Source organism: Phoxinus phoxinus, assembly GCF_949152265.1.
Source record: "Phoxinus phoxinus genome assembly, chromosome: 20".
NCBI lineage: Eukaryota > Metazoa > Chordata > Actinopteri > Cypriniformes > Leuciscidae > Phoxinus > Phoxinus phoxinus.
This window is the reverse complement of record NC_136895.1, coordinates 18,663,462-18,680,997: the sequence shown is the minus strand read 5'-3', so window position 1 is coordinate 18,680,997 and position 17,536 is coordinate 18,663,462. Positions and strand designations below refer to the sequence as shown.

Here is a 17,536-nt window from a genome sequence, read left to right as displayed (position 1 = left end):
AAGGCCTATTGTCCCATAAAACCATTAGCATCTCTGTTGTTGGATGTACAGTTTTTGTATACAGTGGATATAAGTCAACACATTCCTGTTACAACAGCTGCTTTTGAGAAGTAAAAAAAAAAAATTAAACAAAGATAACAATATCAGAACTTTTGCACGTTTAATGTAAAAATTAGAAACTATGCAATGCCTGTGAAAACCAAAGTGACATTAGGCTATAAAGAAAAAAAATATTGGAAGGAATAACTAACTGCATAAATGTGCACACTGTAACGGTGAGTTACTCAAAAAAAAATGTAGCTAATGTTCACGTTGGGCGCCAGACAGTTTAAATAAACTGACAAACAATTTGTATTCTCCGATTACAGGAAAACATAACTAGAGTCTTGCTTTTTCATTAAGTCCATTTATATAATTTTTCCAACAACAAAAAAATATCTAAATCAATCAGTGTCCAGCAGCAAGCTCTCAGAAATCAAAATAAATAAATCAGTTTGTTACAACTGGAAAACTAGCGCGGTTGCGCACAGACTGAGATAATTCACAATTAGACAAAAGAAAACTACAACAAAAATAATCCCAAAACAGTTCAAAATATAAGTAAAATTATAATCAAAACGAAATTAAATCAAATAATATTTTAGTAGCAGATAGAGGGGATAATAATCGTTCCTGATGTAGAGTTGAGGTTTTGCAAGAAGAGGGAAAAGTAGCTATTTAAGAGTCAGAAAGTTGAGAGCGCAGGGAAGACTTAATTCTCCGTTAACCTTTCGATGATCAATACGTCGGAAACTTGTCACAGAAGGGATTAACACTCACAGGGTAAAACTTGAGATTTCTGCAGTTTCTCAAGTTTTCTCTTTTCGCTTTGTTGTTCACCCGCGGCGTCCAGGTTCCAGTTCGATCAGCCACTCAATCATTGCATGCGGGTCCGTACGCCAATATTCCATAATGCAGACGTTCAGACATTGTCGACATGAACAATAATCCCACAGCGCACTTCACGACACGCTGAAACAACGCCTCGTTTTCCCTCAGACTTTTCCAGACGCGGATTCAACTTCCCGACCAGACTCTCCCTTCCGCTTCTCTACTTCCTCTTTTATTTTCGGTTCTCCGTCACTCAAAAACCACACCTCTTTTTGTTGCCATTTTTAGTTTTTCGTTCGAACAAATTCTCATGATTATAATGAAATTGTATAGATTTATTTTTTGTGATTTATTATGATTATTAATTAAATATTTGTTCCTTTTGACTAGCGGTTCGCTACATCCTCCCCCCATTGGAAAGTCAACCCATGGTTGTTCTACCCTTAGAATCCTAAGAATTCTTCTTCATCCGAAGAGTCCTGAAAGATTTCCAGAATTTTTTTGTTTTCTTGTCTTTCCACCTCTTTAGCTGTAGGATAACAAGGTTTCAGGTTACAAACATTAATATTTCTCATATCTTCGCCCGAGCTTTCCAGGACAACTTGATAATTTATCGGCCCCAGCCGACGGACGATCCGGTACGGACCTTTCCATTTCTTACCCAGCTTAGCCGTGAATTGATGTGGGGCACTTGACTTGGGAAAATTTCTTACCCACACTCGGTCTTGAAACTGGTAACTCACTTCTCTTCTGTTTTTATTATAGTTTCTTAATTGTCTGAAACGGGCTTTTTTTTGACTAGCTTCTGCCCTTTCTTGAAGTTGATGGAGTCTATCCGTAGTTTCATAAAATGGAGTCTCGGGCAGAACAGGGATTGCTGACTGAAGAATTCGGTCCATAGGACTCTGGAGCTTCCTGCCTACTTGAAGTTCGGCCGGCGTCAGTCCCGTAGTTTCCTGTACTGCAGTGTTCAATGCGAATCTGAACTCAGGAAGATACGTATCCCACTTTTTATGATTATCTTCAACATATGATGCAATCATACACTTCAAGGTACGATTAACACGCTCAGTCATGTTGGTTTGTGGGTGATACGCTGTAGTAAGTTTTGGCATGACTTTCCATTGCTCACACAATTCCTGAAAAAGGGACGAAACAAATTGGGAACCACGATCCGACAGAATGTATGTTGGAACTCCCCATCTTGTGAGAACTTCTGTTCTGAGAATACGGGTAATGGTGGAAGCTGTTGCGGTTCTCATGGGGAAAATCTCAACCCAACGTGTATAGTAGTCTACCACGACCATTATGTATTCATGTTGTTGTGAACTGCGTGGGAATGGGCCCATAAGGTCTACTCCCAGTAGCTCATTTGGTCTGTTCACAATAGTCTGTTGTATTTTCCCTGGAGGTTTTTTGTTGTCACTTTTCAGGACTTGGCACTTCTCACAGCATTTAACAAAGTATTTTACTTCGGACCACATCCTAGGCCAGAATGCAACATCATGAAGCCTTTTGTAGGTCTTGAAGATGCCCAGATGTCCACATAGGGGGTTCTCGTGATACGCCTGTAACGTTCTGGATTTTAGCGAGGATGGAATATAAATCCGGTAGTGATTTTGGTGTTCAGAAACCTGCGTTTTCCTATACACTTTGTCTTCCAGCACTGTATATTTTTCCATCGTGACGGAATCTCCTTCTGCTAAAGCACGGAACACCTTTTCAATCTCAGGGTCTTGGTGTTGTTCTGCCCACACCATATCAGCAGAAAAAGGTAGGTCCTCTATCTTTTTATTTGCCGAGAACACATTACAGCCAACAGTCGAAGGTATTCGAGAGAGAGCATCGGGAACAACATTGAGCTTGCCTCTTCTGAACTCTACTATGAAATCAAACTTCTGCAATTTTAAAGCCCACCTCAGTAGACGGCTTGTAGATTTGTTCGAAGTCAGAACCCACTGTAAGGCAGAATGGTCGGTGACTACGGTGAATACTTTTGGTTCTAGATAGTATTGCCATTTCTCTGAGGCCCATACCACCGCAAGGCACTCCTTTTCTGTGGCGGAATAGTTTACTTCAGCCTTGGTCAATGTCCTACTAGCATATGCTATTACTTGCTCAGAGTCTACACCTGTTTTCTGTGCAAGCACGGCTCCAAGACCAGTTTCACTTGCATCTGTATACACCGTAAATGGAAGATCTGGTTTGGGATGTCCTAAAACTGGAGAAGAGGTCAGATGAGATTTTAATTGATCAAAGGCATGTTGACACTCTGGAGACCAGATAAAAGAATGCCCTTTTTTTTCAAGTTATTTAGGGGTTCAGCAACTTTTGAGAAGCCAGGAACGAACCTGTGGTACCATCCAGACATTCCCAAAAATCTTTGAACCTCCTTGAGGTTCCTTGGTACCGGATACTGCTGAATGGAGCGTACCTTCTCTGGATCTGCTGAAATGCCGTTAGTATTGACAATGTGCCCCAAAAATTTGATCTCTTCCAGACAGAACGTGCTTTTCTTCAGGTTGATAGTTAGTCCTGCTTGTTGGAGTTTATCAAACACCATCTGGAGATCCAAGAAATGCTGTGTCACAGAGGAAGAATAAATGATTATATCATCTAAGTACACCAGGCAACACTGACCACGTAAGTCTCCCAGGACTAACTCCATTAATCTCTGGAATGTGGCTGGTGCATTTTTAAGTCCAAAAGGCATCACATTAAAGTGGTAGAGGCCTTTTGGAGTTATGAAGGCAGTCATGAATTTACTTTCTGGGCCCATCTCCACTTGCCAGTAACCACTATTTAAGTCGATAGAGGAAAAAATGGTTGAATCAGAGAGGGACTCCAGAATCTCAGTGATGGATGGAAGAGGATAAGCATCACTTTCCGTGAGTGAATTGAGTTTCCTGTAATCCACACAAAATCTTTGTCCACCATCTTTTTTAGGTACCAGCACCACCGGGGAGGACCAACCAGAACGTGAGGGCTCGATGATACCTGCATGTAACATCTCTTCGAGCTGTTCTTTCACAATGGTCTGTTTTACAGAAGACATGCGGTAAGGTTTTTGTTTTATAGGAATTTGAATGTGGGCAGTTGTATAGATGTGATGCTGTAAAACATTGGTTCTGCCAACTTCATGGGTACACACTTTAGGATTTGTTTGTAAGATGTCGTACAGTTGTGATTTTTCGTATGCTTGTAGATTGGCAGAAGACACAGCCTGATTTATATATTCTTGAACACTAAGACGATCCACTTTCAATCGAAACCCCGGAGGAGGTATAGAACTGATAAGGCCAAGTTGATGCTTCGGTTTACTACTACCTTTGTGGTTCCTTACTTCCCATGTGTTCCACCCAGATATTGAGGCACTGCCAGGTTGAAAAGGATATGTGATTGAAGGCGTGTGTTTGAATCCGTACACCTGGTCAGCGACATCTATTTGTAGTTGGCTATGGTAAATGAAGTCAAGTCCCAACACAATTCCATAGGCCAAGGCCTTAGAAGGAAGTACAGCCACTGATGACTTTATCACATTCCCTTGTATTTCAATGTCTAAAGCTGTCCAGCCTAGAGGTGACTCCGCTTCTCCGTTGGCAAGATACAAGGGACCACGGCACCAAGGCTTAAGATTTTCTCTTGAGCTATTCAATTCAGCCCAGAGATTCTCATGCATCAATGTATAGCTGGCTCCTGTGTCCAAGATAGCCTTGCCATACCAATTCTCAATAAGTATGGGTACAACCAGCTGTTGTGGAATGGCTTCGGGATTCAAAGGGGAAGGTTGTTTTACAGTGGACAAAGACTCCTTAGCCTGGAAAGTGTCAACCTTAAAAGACTGCTTGGATGATGTCACAGCTGATGCAGCGGAGTTACTAGGGTATCCATTGGATCTGGATTTAGCAGATTTTTGTCTGTTATATTGACTGCTCATTTGCGTAGATGAAGAATTATACTGAGGGCATGACCCAGGAGAATGTATACCTCTACAACGCCAACACAATGGGGCTTTGTCTTCTTGAGGCACGTTAGGAGGATGTAACCCTTTCTGTATGGGACTCGCTCTTCTGGCATGAATGTTACGCTCATACACCAGTTGTAGTTCGTGGTCCTTTTCCATCTGATGACCCAGACGCACAAGCTCATCCACATCCTCCACCCTTCCACGGAGTTGACTGGCAAGATGCGGTTTTATGTGTTTCAATATGAGCTTAATGTCTTTTTCAGTGAGATCTGGATTCCATCTTGAACAGAGAGCTCGGTAAGAATATGCAAAGTCTCTGACAGGTTCATGTTCACCCTGTTTTTTAGTTCTGACACGTTCCGCAAGTTCGTCTTCATAGTCTTCAGCTAAGAAAGCGGATAAAAAGGAAGCTTTGAACTCCGTCCAAGATGCCACTTTGGAACGTGTCGTTTCCCACCAATCTCGAGCGGTGCCATGAAGAACAGTGCGAAAAGTAGCAAGAAGATCAATGTCAGACAATGGGTGCAAAGCAAGGAAATCTTGACACTTTGATAAGTACAGTAGGGGGTCAGGATCATCTCCTAGCCTCCCATATGTAGGAAAGACTAATTTAATGTGATCAGTTTTAGGGACAGAGGTAAGAGCAGAAGTAGTTGTCAAGGGTGAAGTCTCCGGTAAACGGGAGAAAGCTGAATGGGTTGATGGCTTTTCCTCGTCTTTCATTTTACTTGTGTGAGCCACTGCGAGTAGATCAAACTTTCCACTCATTTCATCCACTTTTGTAGACAACCTCTTTAATACTGAGGGTAACTCAGAAATATGGTTTACCAGGTCTGTGTTTTTTTCTTGCACTGCTTTCTGGGTATCTTTTAAGTCTCGCTGAACCTCAATTTGCAACTGATCCACCATAAATCCGAGTTCAGACACAAGAGAAACTTTCACTCTGTCCATTTCCTCTGACACTACAGTTTTGATTGCCTTCATTATTATATCCATCTCACTTTCATTTTTTTCCTTAGCGGAAGACAATACCCCATGTAGATTTCGTAAACTTTGCTCTGTTTGTTCTGCTAGTTTGTTTATCTTGGACTCTACATGAAATCTACTTCTTTGTACTTGCTTAATTAAATCATTTAGAACCTTGTCCTGTTTACCCAAATCCTGATACAGTTTATTCAGATTGTCATGGACTTGCTCCGTAAGTTGACCCCATCCTCTACCAGGGGTAGGAAGCATCATAGGGAGTTCACACTGAATCTCAGACTCGAGTGAGGCTCGCTCACAAGTGGAGAACACACCAGGAGGTTCATTGTGGGTTTCCAAAACAGGGGAAAAAGAAGCAGGGGTTGCAATGTCCATATCTGCCGATTGTAACAGGAAGGAAGGTGGGTCTCTGGGAATGGGGGCATGTATGTTTAGATGATGATCCCTAGAGCTAAGAAGAGGGACATTTAACGGAGTGGAAATGTCTGGAGGGGACATCAAAGGAGATGGAAAAGAATGGTGATTTGAATGAGACATGGTAAATAACAATTGTAGAGTACCAATTTTTACAATCACCACAATGATCAAAACACATAGAGCCCTACGATCATTAATCATAAATGAATGCCAAAAACATTTCCATTTTCAAGCATGAAATTACATTTTAGAGAAAACAACCCAACATTAAATGTTCAATGTTCATCTATGGTCCATGTTCGTCGCCCCACGTTGGGCGCCAATCTGTAACGGTGAGTTACTCAAAAAAAAATGTAGCTAATGTTCACGTTGGGCGCCAGACAGTTTAAATAAACTGACAAACAATTTGTATTCTCCGATTACAGGAAAACATAACTAGAGTCTTGCTTTTTCATTAAGTCCATTTATATAATTTTTCCAACAACAAAAAAATATCTAAATCAATCAGTGTCCAGCAGCAAGCTCTCAGAAATCAAAATAAATAAATCAGTTTGTTACAACTGGAAAACTAGCGCGGTTGCGCACAGACTGAGATAATTCACAATTAGACAAAAGAAAACTACAACAAAAATAATCCCAAAACAGTTCAAAATATAAGTAAAATTATAATCAAAACGAAATTAAATCAAATAATATTTTAGTAGCAGATAGAGGGGATAATAATCGTTCCTGATGTAGAGTTGAGGTTTTGCAAGAAGAGGGAAAAGTAGCTATTTAAGAGTCAGAAAGTTGAGAGCGCAGGGAAGACTTTTCTCCGTTAACCTTTCGATGATCAATACGTCGGAAACTTGTCACAGAAGGGATTAACACTCACAGGGTAAAAATTGAGATTTCTGCAGTTTCTCAAGTTTTCTCTTTTCGCTTTGTTGTTCACCCGCGGCGTCCAGGTTCCAGTTCGATCAGCCACTCAATCATTGCATGCGGGTCCGTACGCCAATATTCCATAATGCAGACGTTCAGACATTGTCGACATGAACAATAATCCCACAGCGCACTTCACGACACGCTGAAACAACGCCTCGTTTTCCCTCAGACTTTTCCAGACGCGGATTCAACTTCCCGACCAGACTCTCCCTTCCGCTTCTCTACTTCCTCTTTTATTTTCGCTTCTCCGTCACTCAAAAACCACACCTCTTTTTGTTGCCATTTTTAGTTTTTCGTTCGAACAAATTCTCATGATTATAATGAAATTGTATAGATTTATTTTTTGTGATTTATTATGATTATTAATTAAATATTTGTTCCTTTTGACTAGCGGTTCGCTACATCACCCCTGAACTTATACTTATTTGAAGCAGCCTTTGATTTGATTATAGCACTCAGTCTGTGGATACGAGTCTATCCGTTTGGCACACCTTGACTTGAATATTTTCCCATCATTACTCAGGAAAGGTTAAACTAAAAAAAACTGTCTGTGAAACATTCAATCATTCAAGGGTTAACTGAGCAAAACACTACTGTGAAAGATTTCACAAATCAGAATAGTTAAGTTAAGGACTCAAGGAAGAAGTTTAGACTGTGTTACGATCCCCCTTTTCAAAGTTAGGCTCGGGGATCAAGGAGAACGTAACAAGATTAAAGAAAAAGCCACATGGAGCTTCTTATTCCCAACCCCAGCACTAAGGAACACTGCCAACCACCAAAATCAACTGTAAATTTAGTTTATTATAAAAAAAAGAATTGTAACATGAACACAAAAAGGCTTCAGGAGGGGGCAAGGCCAAAACAACAAACAAAATGGAGTTGACAAAAAACAAGAACACTTCCTTGACAAGAAAATGGCACCCTCCTCCCTACAAGTTACAAATGGCACATTCAATTTAACAAAAGAATAAGATAGGCTATAGCCTATAGCTCAACAATATTGATTTGCAGAGAAGGGAAATGTTGGCTATCAGCAAATGGCTGCCAGCAATCAGGTCATCTCCTGTTAGCAGCAGAGATGAGAGAAAACAAACAAACAAACGGCATTAGACCAAAATCACACGACTGCCCTCAGAACAGTATACGTCACAGGAACTGTCACATGTTTCTACCTGTCCGTGGGAACGATGGTTATCATTCTATAACAGGATGTGTGGTTTTTCTGCACCAGGTAGAGTGCAAGCTTGTCTCATCTGCAAGCTTTTCTGAAGTGCTGTATCTATTTCAACTTGATGAAGGTTAGAGATGCAGCCGTCATCGATTTTTATTCCATATACTTCCCTTCAACCCCATAACTCCTTTTTTTGTTAATACATCTCTAAAACATGTTCTTCTAACATGTGGATTTCAGTGGTGCTTTTTTTTTTTTTTTTTTTTTTATGTCTCATGAAAATATTGTGCATGGGGTGACATTTTTCCAAAATATGATGTTGCCAATAAAACGTGCATTCAGTTTTCTCCAAATACATAAATGCGACTGTGCCAACATTTTATTACATTTGATTTGTTCAGCTTATAGCGCAGCACATCGGAAACTGAATAGAATGTGTCTGGTGAAAATGAATGAAATCGTTCTTTTCAAATGGATATATAGTTGACGGCAGAAGATGCACATCCGAAGTTGACTGCACAGTTCTGGCAATCTATTTATTTTATGTACCTATACATATCCTCCATTTTATGTGTTGATGTTAATTTTGAATTAGTTAGATAATTGTATACCTTTTTTAAATATATTTATCCTTATTATTTAATAGGGATATCAGTAAATTAGCCTAATTATAATCAACACCTGCAAGTGTACACTTTGAAGAGTAAAAAGGACAGGTTACGTTAATTCAACTTTATTTTATGGTAATCAAATTGCACTTCCAAAAGTCATACATATGTGAATAAAGAAAAAACAAAATAATCGATTATACACATTTCTTTTAAGTATAATAAATAAAACATAAAAAGTAAAGATCAGAACATTTAATGAACAAAACGGGTTCTGTACATTGCAGACAGGGGAGCGTAGTCGAAAAGCTGTTGATAAGTCGGTATCCGGTATCCGGAGTCCAGGAAACATCAACAAATCCAGAGGAGCAAAGAAACGAATGAGACTAAAGAGCAGAAAAATCAAATGAAAAACTAAACGGTGCGAGTGAGGCTACATTAGTCACATTAGAAAATTAAGTTGTAGGTTGTGTTTGAATACGTATCTTGTTTAGCTGAGCTAAATTAAACGCAATGCTCACCTATCCATACTCGATGAAGATTGAGACAACACAATGAGCCCAATGGGCGGTTGAAATTTAAAAGGCTGGTTCGCGCTTCAGGGCCATATATCTATTTATATATCTATTTATCATATATCATATATCTATTTATATATATTATATGTAAGACCATATATCTATGACTATAGATATATACACACTAGAAGTCGCCTTGGGGTTCTAAGCATGCGTCAAAACTGCCGCCATCTTGGAACAGGGGTCTTGTCATAGGAAGTAGCTAGGTAACACTGCTATCCCCGCCTGTACTTCGAATTCATGGATGATGCCTGACTTTTGTGCTGCGTATGGATGTTCACACGAACGAAATATGAACTAGAAAGAATGTTTTACTTTTTTTTTTAGTCTGACCATTGGAACGAACCAAAAAAACTAGAAAATCGCATTCATGACGATTTATGGTGATTTTATTTCCGTTAGACCATTGCCTACATTGACGCTGATGCATTAAAGAGTAAAGCCTGTTTTATGCTTCTGCGTCGAATCGACGGCGTACCCCTGACTCTATTACCGTGCGTGGTGGCGGACGGTAATGCATCATGCATCACTCAGCTTGTTTGCCAACTGCCAATAAAAACTGACGAAGAATATAAATCTTCGTCGTCGTTGTCATCAGGGGCTGGCGGGCTGTTGTATGTTTTCACCGGCGTCGTAGCGAGCTTACTGGCTAACCGGCTGAAGTTAATATGGACATAGCGTTTATATGGAACACTAACAGTAAACCTCACCGGCCGGAGAGAGATTTAGAAGCAGAGTCGGACGAACCGCAGACAAGTGTGTGCTGCGTTCACACCAAACGCGAATAGAGTGTCTGGCGCGAGTGATTTCAATGTGAAGACGCGTTTACGCGCGTATGGAAGTCCTGCGGCGTGAATGAGGCGTTTACTTAGCACGGCGAATTCACCTCATTCGCGCGTCCAGTTTTTTTTATTTTTTTTTATTGAGTAGGCCTAACTATCATCATTTTCCCAGATACTGTATAGATTTTTAGGCATTATATTATCTCAAACACCCTGAAAAATAGTGCATTTAGCTGACGTAAATGGGGAAAAAAACTGTTGCATGGTTTGATTGACAATAAAGTTGACTTGAACTTGTAGGTAAGATGGCTAATAGAAATGGTACTAGTTTGCGCTTAAACCGATGTAAAAAAAAAATACATTTACATAAGCTCGCGCAAACTCATCCGGGAGAGATGAGCGAGAGAGAGAGAGAGAGATCACTTCCGGCGCTCTACGGCGCTTGCGCAGACTAAGTAAACAGATCACTTGGACGTGGTTGTGTAAAAGAGATAAAAACAATATAAATACTGTTCGTTTTATCACACAAACCGCTTGTTTCGTGTCTTAGACAGTACATACCTGCATTATATGACTGACAGACAAGAACGGTTTGACCTAAAAATATCAAAATTGAAACTACTGCGGAGACAAAGACACCTACATCTTAGATGCACTTCAGGTAAGATAAAACATACCAACATTTAATTTCAAAGTGAACTATCCCTTTAATATCACTCCACCGCTGCTGTAGACTGTGCTAATAAATACAGGGAACAAAGTATAACTATTGCAATGCGATGAAAGGGTAGTTTGATTTCTAACATTATTCTCTCAACAGACATTTACATCGACTGTGGAGTGGGTAAAACTGTTTTTAATGGCAGGCTAGCAAATACCGTTGACTCGCGCTAGCCTAGCTATGCAACTGGAAGGACTGGATGAAAATTTTTGAAAACTGTCTCCATTGATGAATAACAACCAGGCTAACTTGAAAATGAGGTTCGATGTCCAAAATCCTGAACCACCCCTTTAAGACGGTTTCGGGAAATCCAGCCCATTACAGAACCGCCTTAAATCAATATCTGCATACCATCAGCATTAACTCAAACATTATTTTGTAACCTTTTTTTTATGAAATAAAATAAAAATAAAATGTATATAAATGTATCAAGTGTATAAAATACGTGTCTCTTTTATCTGGTACACTTCTATGACATTTACAGTTATTGTTTAATTTTAAAGTTTTTTTATAATCTTTTTTTAATCTCTGGGATTAAGCATTAGTGCAGCTAACAATTGTGCAATTTTTTTATAATAATCATAAAGCTTGGGTTAACATATATTTATCTATCTATCTATCTATCTATCTATCTATCTATCTATCTATCTATCTATCTATCTATCTATCTATCTATCTATCTATCTATCTATCTATGTAGAAAAACTCATGCTGGTCAAAAAGTCTGTTTTAACAATTATTTATTTATTTTTCTCCATTCAAAAATTAAAAAAAATTAAATTAAAAAAATAGGATTTTTTTTTAAAATAGGAAAAAGTTAGAAGCAAATCAAATATAACCAGAGACTTTCTTTTACAAATATGCGCATGCATACTATTTACATGTAACTTATCTTCAATAATTTTCCTTACACAATGTCACAAAGTTGTGTTGAAACAAAAAGTCACAAAATCAAACCATATCTAAACAACAAATCAATATATGTCTGCTGGTAACAAAAGCATTCAGCATCAGGAAGTTACAGTGATAGTTACTCAAATATGAAGAAAAAATAAAGAAAATACTCTCTCACATTGTTCTTAAATGCATAGTTCACTCAAATCTCATACAGGTTTGGAATAACTTTAGGGTGATTAAATGATGACAGAATTGTCATTTTGGGTGAAATATCTTCCTTAAATACTATTCTAAGGTGAACAATATCCCTTTTAAAAAATCTCTAAATATAAACAATATACATTTTAAAATGCACTCTCAGAAAAAGTGTATAAAGCAGAATAAAGCAGAATGTTGACTGATTCTCGTTCCTTATACTTGAATCCATGCATTATAAAAGTATAATTATGAAGTTTAAAAAAATCATCCTATGTCGAACCGTTGAATCTCTTCTCCGTGAATCTCTTCTCTGTGAATCGCTTCTTCGTTTGCTGGATTATTTGGCTTTTTAACGTGGTGATAGATACTACACAACACTATTATTACCATAAGAATGCTGTAGAAAAGAAGCAAACTATACCCGCCAAGCTGGGGAAAAAAGAAAAGAAAAAAATACAAAATAAATCAGTCCATTTGGAATATGAACACTTTCTGCAACATGAATGACAGAAGTCTTTTTGTTGATGCTCTACTTGTTGGTTTTTCTTTCAACAAATACTACACAACTTCATTATATTATCTCAAGATACAGTATGTGACTTACCTGTGATTTAGTAATAAAAGAGAGAGTCAGGATTTGTAGTTCATTCTCATTTTTTCCAGGGATCAATTCGGTAGGTTTACACCATTTTATTTTTAGCTTGTCATCAAGAACATACTCTCCTTTCCAGTATGTTTTACTACAGGCGACGTAATCCCCATCTAACAGCAATATAATGATCCACAGAATAGGTGGAAACAGATAAATAAAAAAATTGATACAATATTTACACTTTTTGTTACACCCATTTTCTTCTGTTCCTTCATTTTTATCTTCAGATAGAACATACTGAAAATAGAGAAGCATTAAAGCTAAAATATAAAATGCAGGTGCACTAAAGACCAGGCCTGTTAGATGTGTATTGTTCTCAGAGTCACATGGGCATGAAAATGTGTAATCTGCCAACATCTCCAATGGAATCGTCAAAATGTTTGCTGGTAAAGTGCTGAAAAAAGCAGATTTGGCCAGACCAGTCTTAACTGCGGATAGTAATTGAGACATTTTCTGAGGTTTATTTGATGCCTTTGAATATGTTCTGGTGTCTTGTGCTCAAAAGTCAAAATGTTTGTAGTTCGGTGCACGAGATCCTCATGAAAAAGTCATGGACAAAATGGTGGAATGCTGCAATGAACAAAATTATGGAAAATGACAATTCAGTAATATTCAAATTATTACTTGCCACTTACTATTCAACAACAACAAAAACAAAACTATACTTACGCTTGTGGCTGTGCTGTGTCGTCTGTGTATCGTTCTGCTTCTTCATCGACATTTAAAGGTGTCTCAAGAAAGGGACAGGAAGAGCACTCTTATCAAGAATCTGATCTGTGTATTACATGCCTCTAAAAACGTGAGACACTCTTGTTCATCAGTTTGTTCTTTCTTTGCTACACTAAGAAGCATTCTTTTTCATAATCTTCCAGGTTTTTTACTTTGTCATTGAATTGAGACAATAGGGAAAAATAGAGGTAATGGGATCCCAGGCCAGAATCAAACCTGCATTTCTCATAAAAGCAGCAAGTACCACAGTTCAGTTTGGAATATGGAGCAAGTGACATTAATACTATTCAATATAGCATTTTCAAGATGATATCTATGTCGTCAAGTCAGTTTTATTGATATAGCGCTTTTTACAATACAGATTGTTTCAAAGCAGCTTTACGGAGATAACAGGAAAATAATTCAAGAAAGTTTGTTTCCAGAAGAAAATAGCGTCACAGTCCAGCTTAAGAAAGTTCAGTGATGTTTCATTTTTGTTGTAAAAAAGTTATTGAGTTAATTTATATATGTAGCCGCTCTGGAGAAAACAGTGATGTCATATCTCATATAATGGTGTCAATGCAGGCAGATCAATATTGTTGAATATTAAACTAAATGTGATGATCACCATCAACCAGCCACTGCATTGCTGGACATGGTTTTGGATATCAATGCTTCAATCAAGATATACAGTACTAATCGAATCCACATGTGATTTGGAAGGACTTATTTAAAGTTTTTCGCCCACAAACAATTTGACCAGCCCACAACACGTCAATTTACTGATGATTGCTTCCCAAATCTCGGGGTTCAACGCGGGATTCACAACACACTTGATGGATCAAAAAGATGGGTCACTACCCAGTATATATTTGGACCAACTTGCTCTTCAGAATCACAAACTGTAAGTATGACTAATAAGTGATGTATATATTTTCTAGCAGGTGTTCAAAATACGTAGTTTTGTGTTTTATATTGTGTATGTTTCCGGGTAACTCACGTTATTAACAACATATAAAAACTGGAAACAAGAATGGTTTATTCTCAAGTTAGTTGCTTTCATAAGTCTAAAAGCATGTGACAAAATATCCAAGCTTTACTGTATGTCTGTCACAAGAAGCGAGTCTAAAACAATGCACAAAACATGTAACAAACAGTCTCCATACATCTTAAAATGGCACATGTACACTATATAATAACAGTTTTTGGAGAGATTCAGAAAATGGTTCATAACAACAATAAGCCCCTCACATGCATCTAAAGTCTGCAATCAAAAGCGCTGCACACAATAGTCATGAGAAAAATGTTTGATTGCACCTACAGAGCAGAAAACCATATCTTGTTGTTGTAGAATGACAAACCAAGTGAGAAGCTGTTCTCTGCAGAGCAAATGGGCGGAGCTTACGTGTAGCTCCTCCTCGCTAGAGCTCCAGTGAGGAGGAGCCAATTTAATTTGGGCCTAATGAGTGCCTAGAATATCCAACCACACCCCGACCCTACCCATGACTATTCCTCAACCCCCCTAGAGCTCCACAGAGGAGGAGCTGGTCGTCATTTGACTCTGCAGTGAGTACCACTTGAACCAAGATCACACAGATCGTTGCTGTGGTTCCACTTCCGAGCCGCTGAGAGATGTTAGTCGTGTTGGTTCATCATGTTTATTCAGTTGCTGCAAAGTTCTGCTCTTACAGTCGCTGTAAATGACGGCAGCCATGACGGAAACACACAGGAGTGACAGTAGAGCTAAAGCTGAGAGCTAATCAAAAACAATTAAAAGATTATTATAGATGGCAGAACTTTATTGATATTCATCAAACGACAATGAATGTAGTTTTTACATGGTTAAATGTTTTACAGATAATTTAATCTCTAGCTATTATAACATTTAATGTTTTTTTTTTAAATGATCTTGTTTAATAAAATAATTAAGAGCTGTACAGTTCACTCACCCTTGAGTAGAAAATGAGTTTTTCGGTCCATTCTAGCAGGTCTGTTGCGTTCACTCCATTGGGTTTACACCATTTTATCTGGAGTTCTTCATTCATTACGTAATCTCCTTCCCAGTATACCATGCCACAAGCGATATATTCACCATCAAACAACAACAGAAACATCCACAATGAAGGTGGAATCAGACAAAATAAAAAAAACTCTGCAAAATTATTCGAATTATGTCTGCAAGGCCTTCGAATGAACATCATGACAGTCAGAGCCAGAAGACCAGGTCCAAAAAAGACGAAGCTGATCAGTGTCACGTTAAGACCCGGGGTACATGGGCATGAAAATCCCCGATCCATTAAGAATTCCAATCCGATTAATATCACGGTAAAAGGTAAAGTGCCAAATCCAGGAGTTTTTCTTTGCGGTTTTTCCAGATTGTTCGCAAATTGTTCTGGCAGCAACATCTTCCAATGTAAATCCGGTTACTTTTATGAGGGTTTCCACATCTCTTACCTTCTGTTCTCTATGGAAAATGCATCCGCTGCTCCTGAAATGTAAATTGAGCAAACCGGTTAAACAAGGAAGATGACATCTAATAACGCAACACAAATAAGCCATGTTAAGTTTGCATATAGCCTGACAATAGCCTGAGTTATACAACAGTGCACATTTCAATCACAACTAAAACGCATTTAAAATGTCAAGAAAAAACATTTATTTCATAGTTCTTGGTCCAAAATCACATCAGGTGTATGTATCTATATGTATTCCAATTAATTTCCCTTTATACAATAGCAACCTGTACGATTGCGCAGTGCAATATCAAGCTATGTCATTTCATCATTAAAAAAACACTCCAGTTGCATCTCAAAGTGAAGACGGACCAATACACTGCGTACATCGTTTTGTATAAAAGGTCTACATTTAATACATTTCCAGAAAATACAAGCAAACCGGACGTACAAATCAACTATAAAATTATAAAACTTTTTTTCTCCTCCTATAGTTGTGTACATTTGCACAGAGAATGTGTGTTTTTTTCATCAAACATGGCATCACAAGAGTCCCACGCATGTCGCATCACAACCAGTGAGTGAAGGTGAGTGACGTAAAATCATTGTTTAGTCCTTGTAAGTGCTGAAAGATATGTTTTGCAATATGCAAATGAAATATAACATGGTTTCAAGTTGTACTACAGTTGCAAAAAACCCATCGTGGGTTGGTTTCACTTTCGGTTTTGACTGCATATTTGAAGCGTCTGGTCAACTTAAATAGAAACATCAATGAGAAATATCAAAAATAAAATCTGTGATGAGCATATGATGCATTTATTAAATAGGTGTCTCTTTTTTCTAATACTGCTAAATGTAAGAGGCAACTTGGGAATATCTAGGCATTGGTGATCGTACCACCAACAGGAAAACATATACATAGTGAGTATGTAAATAAACCCATATAAAATTCTCTTTAAATGTGTATAAAGCCTTTTGAGACTGAGCAGCTGTTTCGTTTCATTTTTTCGTATTTGTGTAGTGCATTTACAAAGTCACAAAGCAAAGAAAAACACTGCATTTGTCATTTATAAAAAGACATTTTGGTTGCAACTGAACAAAAAAAAAGTCGTAAAAAGGATATTGGCACATATATGTGGAACACAACGTGAGATGATCTAACCTGACTGGACATAAAAAGTTCTTTGTTTTATACATTTTATACAGATCTATATAAAAACAAAGCAGGAAAAGCTAGGCTACGCCGCCGTTTCTCGAATCGTCGTGTCCAGTCTCTTTGGGAGTAAATCGCGTCTCATATCGAGGTGGATGACTGGCTTTCGACAGTGCTGTCCGTCATGGTACATCTTTGAGTAGATGGGGTTTGAATAGTTCATGGCCTGTGAATACACAATGATGGTTTAGTTTGGTTTATATTTACTTTGTAAACTAAGGGTGTGTTCACACTTAAAGTTCAGTTGTCTTGGTTCTTTGGGAAAATAATGTGTACATAATATGATGATTTTTATCAGCTGACAACTCATGAAGAGCTTATAAAATGTGTAATGGAGTCAAAACAGCGTCAGGAATCCCTCCGTCACACACAAACTAAGATCTGCAGCGAGGA

The 17,536-nt window shown here is 38.2% G+C and overlaps 1 protein-coding gene and 1 long non-coding RNA gene across 3 annotated transcripts in view; both read right to left on the bottom strand.

Moving 5' to 3' along the window:
• Positions 1-11,753: 11,753 nt before the first annotated feature.
• LOC306988471 lies at positions 11,754-13,520 on the bottom strand. Of its 2 annotated transcripts, none has more exons than XR_013795410.1 (3): positions 13,439-13,520; positions 12,722-12,879; positions 11,754-12,546 (listed from the first exon to the last, which is right to left on the bottom strand). It is a non-coding gene; the product is annotated as an uncharacterized lncRNA (long non-coding RNA). The 2 variants fall into 2 exon arrangements; XR_013795411.1 differs by having other exon boundaries at positions 12,722-13,339; positions 13,439-13,503.
• Positions 13,521-16,112: 2,592 nt separating this feature from the next.
• Positions 16,113-17,536, bottom strand: part of lrp1ba (low density lipoprotein receptor-related protein 1Ba) — a 237,947-nt gene continuing 236,523 nt past the window's right edge. Inside the window, exon 91 of the mRNA XM_079593787.1 lies at positions 16,113-17,309. Within this exon, the coding sequence (XP_079449913.1) occupies positions 17,169-17,309 (141 nt within the window). The 3' untranslated portion in view covers positions 16,113-17,168. The remainder of the gene's footprint in view (positions 17,310-17,536) is intronic.